At 49.6% G+C, this 13,138-nt stretch overlaps 1 protein-coding gene across 1 annotated transcript in view; it reads left to right on the top strand.

The window, feature by feature from the left end:
* Positions 1-4,862: 4,862 nt before the first annotated feature.
* LHFPL6 (LHFPL tetraspan subfamily member 6) overlaps positions 4,863-13,138 on the top strand; it is a 153,193-nt gene continuing 144,917 nt past the window's right edge. The window contains exon 1 of the mRNA XM_086612580.1: positions 4,863-5,247. Coding sequence (XP_086468706.1) covers positions 4,863-5,247 — 385 coding nt within the window. The remainder of the gene's footprint in view (positions 5,248-13,138) is intronic.

The raw sequence follows: 13,138 nt of genomic DNA on the forward strand, positions 1-13,138 counted from the left end.
CCTGTCATTTCAGGTGTTGGTAAAATGAATAGCAGGAGGTAAAACATCTGACTGAGACAAGTGAAGGCATGAGGGCAGTAAATGAAGAGAATCTACACTCATCAAGAAGTGCATAGCTCCTTGCAGAAGTGGAGACCTGAGAGCTGGTGCACACTCGAAGGTGGAGGCTTGGCACCAGGCAGAAAGTGGATTTGCGCAGAGGGTGCTAGAACAGTACACTGCGGAGCAGGCTCCAGCTCTCAGCCTCAGCAAAGTCACAGCATCTCGCTTTCTGTTAGACACCCCGTGGGTACATCCACGTCATTTTTTGGTGTGGATCAGGGGAACGCTTTTGGAGTGAATCTCCAGATGATCCTCACTTATGATGTTTTGGTTCAGCCAGTAGCGGTGAGTAGACAAAGTGGATGCAGATGGCACTAAAGCAGAAGACAGGTGCCAGGAGTGCATTATCTGACACGTTCTAAGTGCTCATGGGGCCCTCAGTCCACAGGCCCAGACTGGAGTAAATCTGAAAAAAACCCTGTGGAAATGTGTGAACATTGTTCAGGTCCTCAGCACCAACTGATCAGATCGGATTGATCCGGGTTACTTGCTAATACAGATTTCTACTAGGTGGATGTGGCCTAGAGGTAGCCAGGGGGGCATGACTGTTTTGGGGGTATGCCTTCATTTTCTTCCTTGTGAAGCACACTATTGCACACTATTCTAGTACTCAGTCTCTATTTAACCTACCTCTTTTATTTGAAGCACTTTTCCTTAAAGAATATGCTTGAAATGTTAGGATGGAAAACTTGATCTTGCTAGATACTTTCCAATCCATTTTTTATCCCTTGAGAAAATACACATTTTCAGTAGTATTCTCATTTTCAGACTTTGCATTGTGGGGAAAAATGGAAAGTCTTATTTAAAAAGAAAAATCCAATAAAGTAGCTTTGTAATTTAATTCTGAATATGACTGTTGTTACTGTTAAATGGTGTAAACACAGACTGAGTGCACTAAACCTCACTTCCATTTAGCATTAATAATATTAATGATTAGTACTTAAATCACATGTCATGTTCCAGGACTGTAAAAGAAACATTACCAAGAGATTTTGCATGTCTGGTGCCGACATAACTTAAACCTGGCATAAAATTGTCTTCTGTCTGAAGGAATTTATTCAAGCTGCAGGGCGGAGAGGAAAAAGCAGAATAGGAAAGCTCTTTCTCCCAGAGGCTCCGTGTGCACCATCCCTCCTCGCCCGCAGAAGGCAACCCCTCCCCAAAACTTTCCCACTTAAGACACTCAGGGAAAGGGCTGGAGCTCCTGACTCTCCGCTTGACCTAACCCAGCCGGGATGAGCTGCTTGGTACTCTGGTCACATTTACTCTCGCTGTAGACCAGCTCCCGAATTGTTGCGATCAAAATGCTGGATCAGCAGCTCGCACGCAGGCACGCTCACACACACACACACACACACACACACACTTATCACACGCACACCACCAGGAGATTAGTCCGTATTTTCCCATGTAAGGGCTGCAGCCTCCCCCTTTTCCCTTTAACGCTCCTTCCCCGCCGGCTTTTTCCTCTTCTCTCCTCTCTCTCCTGCCCTTTCCTCCTCTCCGTCCTCGGCTCCACAGCCCCACGCACCCCGCGGGGAGCCGCGGAGCCGCGGCGGGCGGAGCGCAGCCCGGCAGCGCCGCAACGCTCCCGGCCGCCCCCGGACCGAGCCAGCCCCGGGCGCGCTCGGAGAGCCGGAACCCACCGCTCCAGCCCCGGGAAGGTCCGGGAAGACGGAACCCACCCTCCGCCCCGACCCCTCGGAGCCCGGACTCCTAGGAGAGCTCGGGGAGGCGTGTCCCTTCCCCCCGTCCGCCGCTCCCCCCGCCGCCGCCCTGCCCCTCGCCCCCGGCCCCGTCCGCGGCCCCGCAACTGCGCCGTCCGCGGCGGGTCCCGCCCGGGGAGGCGGCAGCGGGGGAAGGGGGAGGAGAGGCGGCGAAGTGCATTGCCTCCCGAGGAATCAGACGGGGAGAGAGAGGAACGTGCGGAGGAAGGGAGGGAAGGACGGGCCGGGCTGAGGAGGGTCCCGGTCCCGCCCGCCTCGGAGCACCCGCGTCGCCTCCGCGCCGGGATCGCGGGGAGAGTCGCTTGGGGCGGCCGCCACCCTCTGGCCCCGCGATCCGGCTCCGCGCCCATGTGCTCCCGGCAGCCGTGGCGGGCAGCCTCCGCGCCCGACTTGTCAGTAAGTAGCCCTTCGCCTCGCCGGCACCCACCCCGGCCCCATCTCGGCATTCCCGGGCCCCTCCCGCTCCTCCTGCACCCCGACCCTCCTGCACTCCCTGCGCGGCTGCATCCCCTGCCCCTCCCGGACCTCCTACATCCCCTTCCTCTCCCGGACCCCTGCCCTCCCGCACTCCGTCTCCACTCCATCTCCTGCACGGCTCCGGATCCCCGAACCTTCAGAACCTCCTTCCTCTCCCGGACTCCTACCCACCCTGCACGGCCACATCCCTAGCACCCTCGGATCCTCTTCCCGGATCCCGTTCTCCGCCCCGACACCCTGCCCGGCCGCATCCCTTGCCCATTCCACCAGACTCTCCAGACTCCTTTCCCCGCCCGGATCCCCTGCCCTCCCATCCCCTTGCCTTCCCGCATCCTTCCCCTCCTGGGCCCCCGTTCTTCCCGGATCTCCCTGCCACCCCGGACAGCTCTCCCTTCCTGGCCCCCCTCGTCCTCCCGTCTCCCCGTCTTCCGGGCTCCCCGTATCCCCTGCCTGCCTGGCCCCTCTGCCTTTCGCCGCCCGCATCTCTCTTTCTCTCCCGGACCCTCTTCGCCTCCCAGCCTGCTCCTTCCGGACCCCCTGTCCTCCCAGCCCCTTCCCCTCCCGCATCCTCTGCCCCTCTGGGATCCCCTGCACCCCCGCCCGCCCCTCCCTGGTCCCCCTCGCACCCTCCCGGCCCCGCGGGCGCGGCGCCCTCTCGCCCCGCAGCCTTCCCCTCGCATCACCCCGGCGAGTTTTGGTTCCCGGCCGCCGCCTTCCCTCGGGGGGAGCCGGATCTTTCCACCGCCCCCTCCTACCCCCGGCGGGAGGGGAGCGGGGTTTCGGGGCCGGAGGGGCGAATCCGCCTCCCCGGAAAGCGCTCCGGCTGTGGGCTGGCAGCCTCCGGGGAGGCAAAGCTGCTGCCCCGCCGGAGCCGGCGGGTTTGCGCGGTCCTGCCGCTGGAAACCTCCATGTTGTCCCCTATTTCCAGCCGTACCTCCCACCCCCGATTCAGGGAACGATCCGTGACCCACTTTGCCTCAGACATTTGGTGCCGTGCCAAGACACAGACAGATCCTTCTCCAGAAGATGCCTCTGGAGGGATGGAGGCACCCTATGCCTCTCTTCCAAGTTTTTTTCCCCAGGAGTTTGGTCTTTCGCAGGTTGAAAAGCATATCTGTGGATAGGCTACGAGTAGATAGGTGTATTCTTCTTGAGTAGTAGCACAGGCCTTTCTTTAACGTTTTAGAAGAGACTTCTTTTTCTTAATGTTTTAAAAGTAAGCACAACTTTTGTGTGGTGCACATGATTGATTTCACTCACAGATTCTGTCTCCACATTCCCTGCTTGTGCTGAAGTAGTATTAATTTTATTGCCTCTACATGAATAGAGTTCACTGATTGGTGTCTAATCATGCTTAGAAAAAAAAAGCCCTTGTAAATAGCTATCAAAATTAATTTGCCAGCAACTGTGAGAAACGATCATAAATTTAAAATGCAGTTGGAGTAAGGATCCAGCGTGGATTTAACAAGAAATACACCCCCAACCTCTGGGAAGCAGCGTATAGGTTTCCATGACAGTCAAAAGCGCTTGGTCACACTGGTTCTGAGCTTAGAGGCTGGGAGTTGTCTGAGAAGGATGCAGAGGGGGTAAGACTTCTGGGTTTGAGCTGGGAGTAGAAGCTAGAGCAAAGAAGAGAAGGAGCTGGGCTGAGTGCAGGCAGAAATATTAAGAGACCCCTGTGTTTTAATCATGTGCTGCTTGAGGTTGCTTGGGGGTGAATCCAAAAGATGTGTCAACATATTCGCTGACCAGGAGCCCACCTGGAGTTGGAGTTCCTGGCACTTCTGGGCGTTAAGTGATAAAAGGCTCCTTTTGCAGAGGGATGCCAACAACTTCAGGGAGTGCTGGAAAAATGTCCTCTCGTTACACTTCTTTTGCGGAGTGTGTTAATGAAGTTTACCTCTGCCATGGGAGTCTGATCTCGAAAAGCCTTAGGCACTGGGAATGGTTTTGCGCTGAAGCTGCGGGACCGCATATAACGCGAAGTGCATTCCCCAGGCATTGCAGGAGGAAGGTCCGACTAGCTAAGGATAAATGAGACCTTGCCTTTTTTCTCTATCGGTACGGGAAAGATCAAGATGTATGATGGAGAAAAGTGAGAAGACAATTAGACGGAAAGCCCCTGAAGGTGGCTGCAGAGAGTTCCTGGATGTGCACAGAAGCCTGTGCTGGCCAGGCTGGCTGCCTCCCACCACCGTCCCACCATCCCTGGCAGCCAGCATCACTGACAGCAGTTGTAGCGGCTGCTTGCAAGGACGGGACAGAAAAGTGCGATGTCTAATGAAAAGTCCTGTAGGAAGGCAGATAAACATTTTTTTCTAATGTCAGTATTACTGAACTTGTCTTTTTCTCCTTTTTTTTCTGTGTTGTTATTTAATTAGGGATCTTGGTCTTCATGATGGGAAGAAACATCCCTCTGGCTGTTAGGATCCGAGCTTCTCTCAGCGTGAGGATTTGTCAAGGCTGAGAGACTCTGGATTATCCATAAACCTCCTCCAAAATACACAGCTGCTTTTCTGTCTCCCCATCACGAGGGGTCTTGGAGCACATACAAAGATGGCCTCCAGCCTCACCTGCGCCGGTGTGGTCTGGGCCTTCCTCTCTTTCCTCTGTGCTGCCGCCTCCTGCGTGGGCTTCTTCATGCCCTACTGGCTTTTGGGGTCTCAGCTGGAGAAGTCAGTTTCCTTTGGCACTTTCCGGAGGTGTTCGTACCCAGTGCGGGACGAGAGCCGCCAGACAACGGTGATGGTGGAGCAGTGTGGCCGCTACGCCTCCTTCCAGGCCATCCCGAGCGCCGAGTGGAGGATCTGCACGGTGGTGACAGGCCTGGGCTGTGGGCTGCTCCTCTTGGTGGCCCTGACGGCGCTCATGGGCTGCTGCGTGTCCGAGCTCATCTCCAGGACCGTGGGCAGGGTGGCAGGAGGCATCCAGTTCCTGGGGGGTAAGTGTACGTGCGGGAAGGGGACGGGAGCATCTTTGGGCTGTAGGTTTACACGTGTGTTGACTCCCTTGGTGCTTCGCGAAGAGGAGGGGATGAGTCAAACTTACTGCTGGTGAGGGAGACCACTTGGCTTCTGGATGGTTGAGCTGGTGGTCTGAACGCCTGAAAGTGGCTCAAAGACATGGCCGCCTCTGGTCACTCTCTTGTGCTTAGTCCCTGCCCAGTCATGGTGCAGCCTCTGAGAGCTGCAGGGCAAGTCGATTCTGTGGGCCAGCGTCTTCACGGCCATTTTGTGGGCTGTAGTTTCCAGCAGAGCTCAGCTGGGATGGAGGTACCTGGAGAAGCGTGGGGGCTGCAGAGCCCCGTGAAGCATCGCGCTTTTGCAGAGGAGAGGCTGTGTTATGTGGAAACAACCTCTCTCCTTTCTCCTTCCTGCCCCCATCACTGGCACAGCTCCCTCCACCTCTGCTTTCTGCAGCTGTGTGGATCTGGCAACAAGTGGGGATTGTTTATCCCTGGTGGAGGTGGTCCACCATCTGCCAGGAGGAGCCCCGCCAGGCTGTCTGACCCGTGCTGCCCGCTGACGGTGCTGTGGGTTTGTTGAAGCTATGGGCTAGACAGCACGTGGGAGAATTGCCTCCCCTCCTTTTTTTAGCTTGTAATTGTACGGAGTGTTTGTAACTGTGGAGTATTTGAAGGGTATGAGACAATAAACAGGATCCTCAAGCGTGTTTTTTATAGAGCAGTTTTCCCAGTAAATCATCACTCTCTTGTCGTGGGTGACATGCGGCTCAGCGACACTCACTTTCGCCTGGTGCAAGTGCTCCACCACCCGCGCGCGCTTGTCCCCGTAAGGGGATGTGTCTCCCCGAGCTTTGGGTGCTGAGGCAGCGCAGGCACCAGTGTTTCAGGTGCCCTGCGGTGTCCAGTCCCAGTCAGGCACTCCGGCTCATGCCGTGGAACAGCGGGCTGCAGCAGGACTCCCACCTTTCTCCCCTCCAAACAGAAACTAGCCCCATAAGGGCAGTCCAAATACATCACAAATCTGCAACCCTAAAGAAGCACAAGACAAAAACCCGCTACAGTCCAGCTTGAGGCAGAGGACCAAGGCAATGGAAGGGCTCCATACCAAGCCTCTGGCCATGGAGAGCCCTGCCTCCAACTTTTTGAGCAGTTTCTGCGCTTTAGAGCAAGCCGACCCCCGTTGCTTCACCCTTCCGTCAGCTTTGCAACCCGCAGGCATTCCTGTGTTTAATCTGGCTGACGATTTGGAAGTGCAGCAGCTGCTGGAGAGTTAACTCTGCTGGGAGCTGCGACTTCTCGAAGCCTGCTCCATTATACGATTCCAGCCAGGCAGCCAGGGAGTGGAGGGGATTTTCGGTTAGGTGACACTCTGCAAGCCCGCTCGGTCTGGCTATTTTCACTTGGAGCCATCACAGGCTTGTGCTTTAACCACTCCTCTCTTTCCAGCTGCTGGCTCTGCTGGTCTGGTTTTAATTTGCATTTGGCCCCTTTCTCGCAGCCGTGCTCCCCTGCCTGCCTGTGGAGCGGGGCCGGCTGTGCCTGTGTCTGCTTATAGCCACCCCGGCAAACGCGGCAGCTCCCGCGGTAGGTGGTCCGCCAGGGGACGTGGGAGGAACCTTGTGCCCCGGGCATGCTGTTGTGGGCTGAAGGTGTGTGCCTTTCTCCGATGCGGGATGGTGTCTCATGTGCGAGGAGCTGAGAGGTCCCATCAAACCACACCATAGCCAACCCTGGAGCTTGTCCCAGCTGAGCAGTCAGCATCCCATCCCACCTGGAAGGGCGTGAGCAGGTGGTGCTTGTCCTCAGTAGGTGACAATTCAAAGAAACGTGAACTTGTGATATGAAATGAAAATTGCCAACAACTTTGCTTACAGTTCAGAAATTAGTTACACAGTATGTCTAATTTTCCCCTCTACTGGGTTTTATGGTTGTCTCTCGTTTCGCTCAGCACTGCTGGAAGTGTGGAAGAAATGTACAAAGCCAGAACCCGTCATTTCTTAACCTGCTTAAAACGTAACTGTGGGGACACGAGGGAGTGGGCAGGCGGTGAAAGCCAGTGATTTGTATGAACTGAAGGGACATTTTAGGGTAAAGATCAGATCCTCACATCCTTAATCAGATCCTTAGCTGCTATAAATCAGTATAGCTTCATTGTTTAAATGACGTGACTACATTTATTCAGCTAAGTTAGGTACTATAGTTATTAGGTTGTTTTATGTCAAGCTAGCCATGAGCTGTTCACTTTATTTACTAACCCGGAATGCCACCTCTTTGTTCCTTCTACTACTGTTGTAGGTTTAGTTATATACAATGATGTCTGCTTTGAATATGGCTCAGTGGCAGTACAGTGATTGTCATTTTAATTGGCCTCCACTTGGAGATCTAACTAAATAAAACTCTCACGAATATTTTTTCTTACTGAGGAAAAGAACCCTCTTCTATCTTTATATGAAGAAAAAGGGGGGACATAAGCAGCCACCTGGGCGGTGCTGTTAATTCAGCCTCTGTGTTAGGGCAAGGAGATTGCGTGGTGGTTTCACTTTCTGTTTCTTTTTGTCTGAGTCACCTGCACCAACACCCTGCTGTGACTCCAGCTGTGGAGGATGAGTGTTGGAATAAACTGTATTTCTCTTGAAGTTAGAAACCAGCATAAAGACATGCTCAAGTGTAGCTAGTTTATGGCTTTAATAGTGTTCCATTAGGTTAGGACCCAAGTAATTTTCTCAACATGATTTAAAAACATGAGCTTGGTAAGGAGCTAAGCTAATTGATAACGGAGTATTATGAGAGGCTCAAGAGTGGGTGAGATGTACAAGCCCCTGAAGCTGTGGTTAGCCAAAGCATTAAGGTTGCTAAAACTAACTTACTGCAGCACTGGAAGCATTTTTGCTGCTGCGAAGAGGTGGCAGAGAGGTTTGCCTACCAGAGGTGGTAAGCAAACAGCCTGATCCTCTTTTAGCAGTGCGCAGGAGGAGTAACTCCAAGTAGGTCAATGGAATAACACCTGTATAAAAGTCGTGCAGCTTGCACTAGCTAAACGGTGCCAAGGTTTTACAGCTGGGATTTCCCCAAGTTGTATGTGGCAACTCAGGGGAGTGAATTATTCATGAGTGCTTATACCGTAAATCTGCTCTTCTCATAAAAATTGAATGGCAGAACCTGCAAGAAACTGCAGATCCATGCAGAGTCGGAAGGGCCTTTAGATTCGGGTTGATCTTACGTACTTAGTCTATATTTGCTATTTCAGATCATCCTGGCTACAGAACATACATGTATTTTAAGATGACTCTGGGATGATACATGCCGAGTTTCTGTTCCTGGTAGGAAGATTGCATCATAGGCTTTTCCTCCTATTTACAATTATGGAAACCACTTCCTTTCCCATGCATGATCACATGGCAGCACTGTAGCCATTACAACAATTGCTTCCATGAAAAACAATGCTATTTTTAGCTTTTTCTGAGGCACTTTGGTAGTGGGTGACAAGACGTAGCCAGCGCCCCAAGGCTGGCCATTTCAGCAGTGGCTGCCAGTGGTCTGCAGTCCACGGCCGGCAAGCTGCTTTTGTGGTGTCTCAGAACATGCTTCACAAAAATTTCTGTTGGATTGCTTCGAAGAACTGACAACTGAGGTGAAAGTTATGCTGTCTGTAACCTCTTGAGGGCACAGTTATGTAGATGGATACAGTCTTCACTGATAACAGTAAAAGTGCAGTGTTTCCAGCCGGTTTCCTTTGAATGTTTGGAGCATCAACACATATATAATGTAGCTAGAAGAGATTGCAAGGAGATATCTTTGACCATAACTATTGAGAGCATGACAGCAGGAAGTGAAGTTTAACAAATCTATGGCAAATTGGAGCCTGTAATTATTGATCTTCTTTTCATTGTGCCGTGGCAAGTCAATTCCACTTAAATGGGGAGGTTAGAAATTTGCAGGTAGGTAGCTGAGATATGACATACTAATTTGGTGAATAGTTTCACTCTCTGAAATGCAGAGCAGTGATTTTAAGAACATAGCAATAATTTCAAGAACATAATGAACTTAAAGGTTAGCCTGTTTTATGAGAGGCAGTGGATCAAAAGACGCAAGTACTGCAAGGATGGTCAATTTAAAGAGCGTTATGCTGGCAAGGTGAAGCTTTTCATTAAAATGGTCAGCGTGCAGGAATTATAGATGAAATCTGCTCTAGTGCAGAACTTCCTTTGGCTGTGTAGGACAGCTAAGGCAAGCTCAGAGGGGTATGAGTCCAAGAGAACAGAGCATGAAACAACCTGCTGACTTAGACACTTCTCTCAACCTGACACTTTGGCCCTGATTCGGAGTGGCATGTGAGGACTCATCCCTCTCCGTGATTACGGGGTAGCCATGTGGTTTGTACTGTTATCTTTAGCACTGATCACTCATTGTTTGTACTCAAGTAAAGCATAAGTTTTGCTTCTCCTTTCAGTAAATGAGCAAAGTTTTCAGCAGCGCCTTCTCTTCCTGTCCTCATTTTTCTGTCTTGTTTCTCTTCTGTCTCCTGGGAGTGCTGAAACTGCTGAAACTATGGTCCTTGAATTGCTGGTTAGAAAATCTGGAGAGCTCTTGAATTGGAGGGAGGAGTGATGAAAGGAGTGTTCGTTTATTTGAGAAAAAGGAGACACAGATCCTAACAGCTTCTGATTTCGTCTCAGGAAAAAACAAAGTGACTTTCTGGAAAAAGTTCCTAACACCACACAAAATTGCTGCAAAATCCTTTACATGTCCCATGCCAATAGTGGCCCTTATAGTTTCCATCACCAGTAGACTGCTCAGGACAAGTGTTTACTGAGTGGGGAGCGCAGAAGAATAAAGCTAACTCCATCAAGATGAGGAAAAGATTGAGTGTGCGGTGATGGCTCTGTGTTGTCTGCGAGGAAATCTTAGAGAAAGCCTTTGAGATTTTGGGATGGAGTTTTTAAAGAGACAGATCCAAAAGAGATATGCAAGTTGTTAGTGTATTAATGGCTGAATCTGACTTTTCAATGAGACCAGCGAGATCTAAAATGCGTGGAGCAGAGAAGCGAAGAGCACTAAGTCATAGTGCTGTGGGATCTTGTAGAGAAGCTGTCCCTCAAAGGAAACGCTTGGGGAAACAGTAAAAGAGGAGGAGTCTCTTGGGAGAGATGTAGTCACTGAACCCAAGTCATGTTTCAAGAAATATGGTTGACAGTCAAAGACAACGTGTGGGTCAAGAAGAATGAAGGCAGACTCGATTCTGAGACTAGCTAAGAAAAAGTCAGTAGCGGATTTGGTGAGGGTAGTTCCAGTTAACTCCAGGAACTAGAAACTCCTGGGAAAGGTTTGTGTGGAGCTGGAGAAAAAAAACACAGACTATGACCAGTAACCATTATTTTGTCTGACAGCTGAAGTGACACTCTGCTTTCTGCCTGGAAGACTAAAGTCAGGATCATTTTCTGCCTTTAAGGAGAAAAATGTAACTGAGAAGTGCCTTGCTGGGGATAGGGAAGATCGGAGATAGTCAGGAGACTTGCAGGAAGGAAATGTTTACCTCAGACTCTTCTGCAGTTCTACCAAGACTAACATGTCTATTTCCCCTATCTATACACATTCTTCCAAACCCCTCCTGAAATTTGTACCTGAAAAAAACCCAGGCATAAACCCAGGCAAAAAACCGTTTTAGTTCTTTCATCCTCTTTGACCTAAAGTATTTTTCAAAAGCGTGACTTTTTGGTAGAGGCTAGGAAGAGGAACCTGCTTCTGTCTGACCTAATGACTAATAAATGACATGACTTAGATTCCTAGTCTCTTAATCAGGTGTAGCCTGTATTGCTTGAATCTTTCCTGTATGCATCTGCCACCAAATCTGAATGGAGGGGAGTCAAAGTTAGCAGGTACTTATCTGAAACAGGTAAGAAAAATGTACGGATGTGGATTCTGTACGCTCTTAAGAGAGGATCTCTTTTTTGCCCACAAGTTAGCTGCTCAGGGCTGTTCTGCCACATTTTCCTTTCTTTCCACTTGTCAAATGCAAAGCTTCAGTGACTTTTCTGTGCTCATGTAGACATGTGACAGGGCAATCCTCATCCTAGATAAAGACAAGCTGCAGGCTAGGTATTAATCCACTGTATACATGCACATATAAAGGCACTGCAAGAGGGACATATGAAAGGAACAGATACATCACCAGGAGGTAACAGAGAAAGAGCAAACAAGGAACATGGCCCTGTTAAATGTTACTAGTGAGTGATTATATGTCATGTTCTAGGCTCATAGATTCAGCAATAATACAGTCAGCAGAGAACATTGTGACTATTTAGTCTGAGGTCTGCTGTGGCATAGGTCATGGGACAGCCTTCATATAGTTTCAGTTTGAACAAGAGTATAGCTCTGAGAAAAAAAACTTCTAGACTGAATTTAATTAATTTTGAGAAAAGCAGGATCTTCATAAGTTGTTCCAGTGGTGACTTACCCTGACTGCTTTTCTTCCGCATCATTAATGCAAATTTAAAAAATGGAGCACCAAGAATATAATATTGGAAAATCGCATTTTCCTGAGGATCATTATACTTATTATTTTTTTTAAGATCCAATGGTTAACTTGCCTTTCATCCATTTCAGCTGTGCTGTGTTGTGGTTTCTTTACCAGAACAACCTGTACAGAAGCAGCTTCATAGCTGCTGTGTTTCACACCAGTTACCTCTCCAGTTTTCTATAGACATCTGCCAAAAGATTAAATGCAGTGTGTAGCTTTGCAGCTTCATCGCTTTTTGGCTTGTCTTTGACTTGCAAACTGCATCCTGTGGCTGCTAATGCTGATGTTTAGTATCTGCTTCCCAGCACTGCAAGGTGCCTTCACATATTGTGGTACAGCACAGAGTCAAATTCTTGGATTTAAGTTTTGAGTCAGATGAGTAAGGCAGGGAAGTGTTATTGTTTGGGAAGGCATTCAGAACACGGGAATTTAGACAGTGATGTTATTTTTTAACAGATTTTGTAGCATATGTTTATTGAAGATTAGCCAGCTTTCTGTCTGCTGTATTCAGTCAGGAGTTATAATATGTAAGACAAATTCAGGACTGAAGCTGAACTGATGTAATATATATCCTCTGTCGCTCTCGGTTTATAAATGACATTACTTAGATCCCTACTCTCTTAATCAGGTGTAGCCTGTATTGCTTGAATCTTTCCGCTATGCATCAGCCACCAAATCTGAATGGAGGGGAATCAAAGTTAGCAGGTACTTATCTGAAACAGGTAAGAAAAATGTGTGGACGTGGATTCTGTACGCTCTTAAGAGAGGATCCCGTTTCCCATGACTGCCTTCACCTTGCTTGCAGAAGTTCCCATTGGAGCCTTGCTGAAGGCAGCTGCCCCAACAGATCTAACAGCACAGCTTTTTGTGCCATTGTTCCCTGAGGAGTCCTGCTGAAAGAGATGTGAGTTAGCAAAGATTTGCTATTTAAGCTAATGCCAACCATTCTAACAAAGGAGATTAGCAAGCAAGGACCAGTAATAAACACTACTGGTCATGATGTGCAGAGTCAGTAGCTCCGAGGAGGCCATCCCTGCCAGCAAGGTCACGAGCGGCACAGAGCAAGCAGGGAGTTGTAATGCTGTTGGAATAGTGGAGATGCAACTCGGAAGAAGACAAGTCATGCTGAGAGTAGCGTTCATACTTAGTTGTCTTTGTTTTTTTTCCTTTCTGACCCCAACCACTTGAGATCTTGACTCTTCCGGTGTTTCAAAATCTTAACTAAATAAGCAGGGCCCCTAGGGACTGCAAATTTTTGTGTGTCCTTTGAAGTCAGTGACACTTAGTACAAATGACAACAATATTTCTATCCTAGAGGTAAGATTATTTGATTGTGACATTAGCCTAAAA

The sequence above is a fragment of the Tauraco erythrolophus genome, chromosome 1 (assembly GCF_009769465.1).
Source record: "Tauraco erythrolophus isolate bTauEry1 chromosome 1, bTauEry1.pri, whole genome shotgun sequence".
NCBI classification, from domain to species: Eukaryota; Metazoa; Chordata; class Aves; order Musophagiformes; family Musophagidae; genus Tauraco; species Tauraco erythrolophus.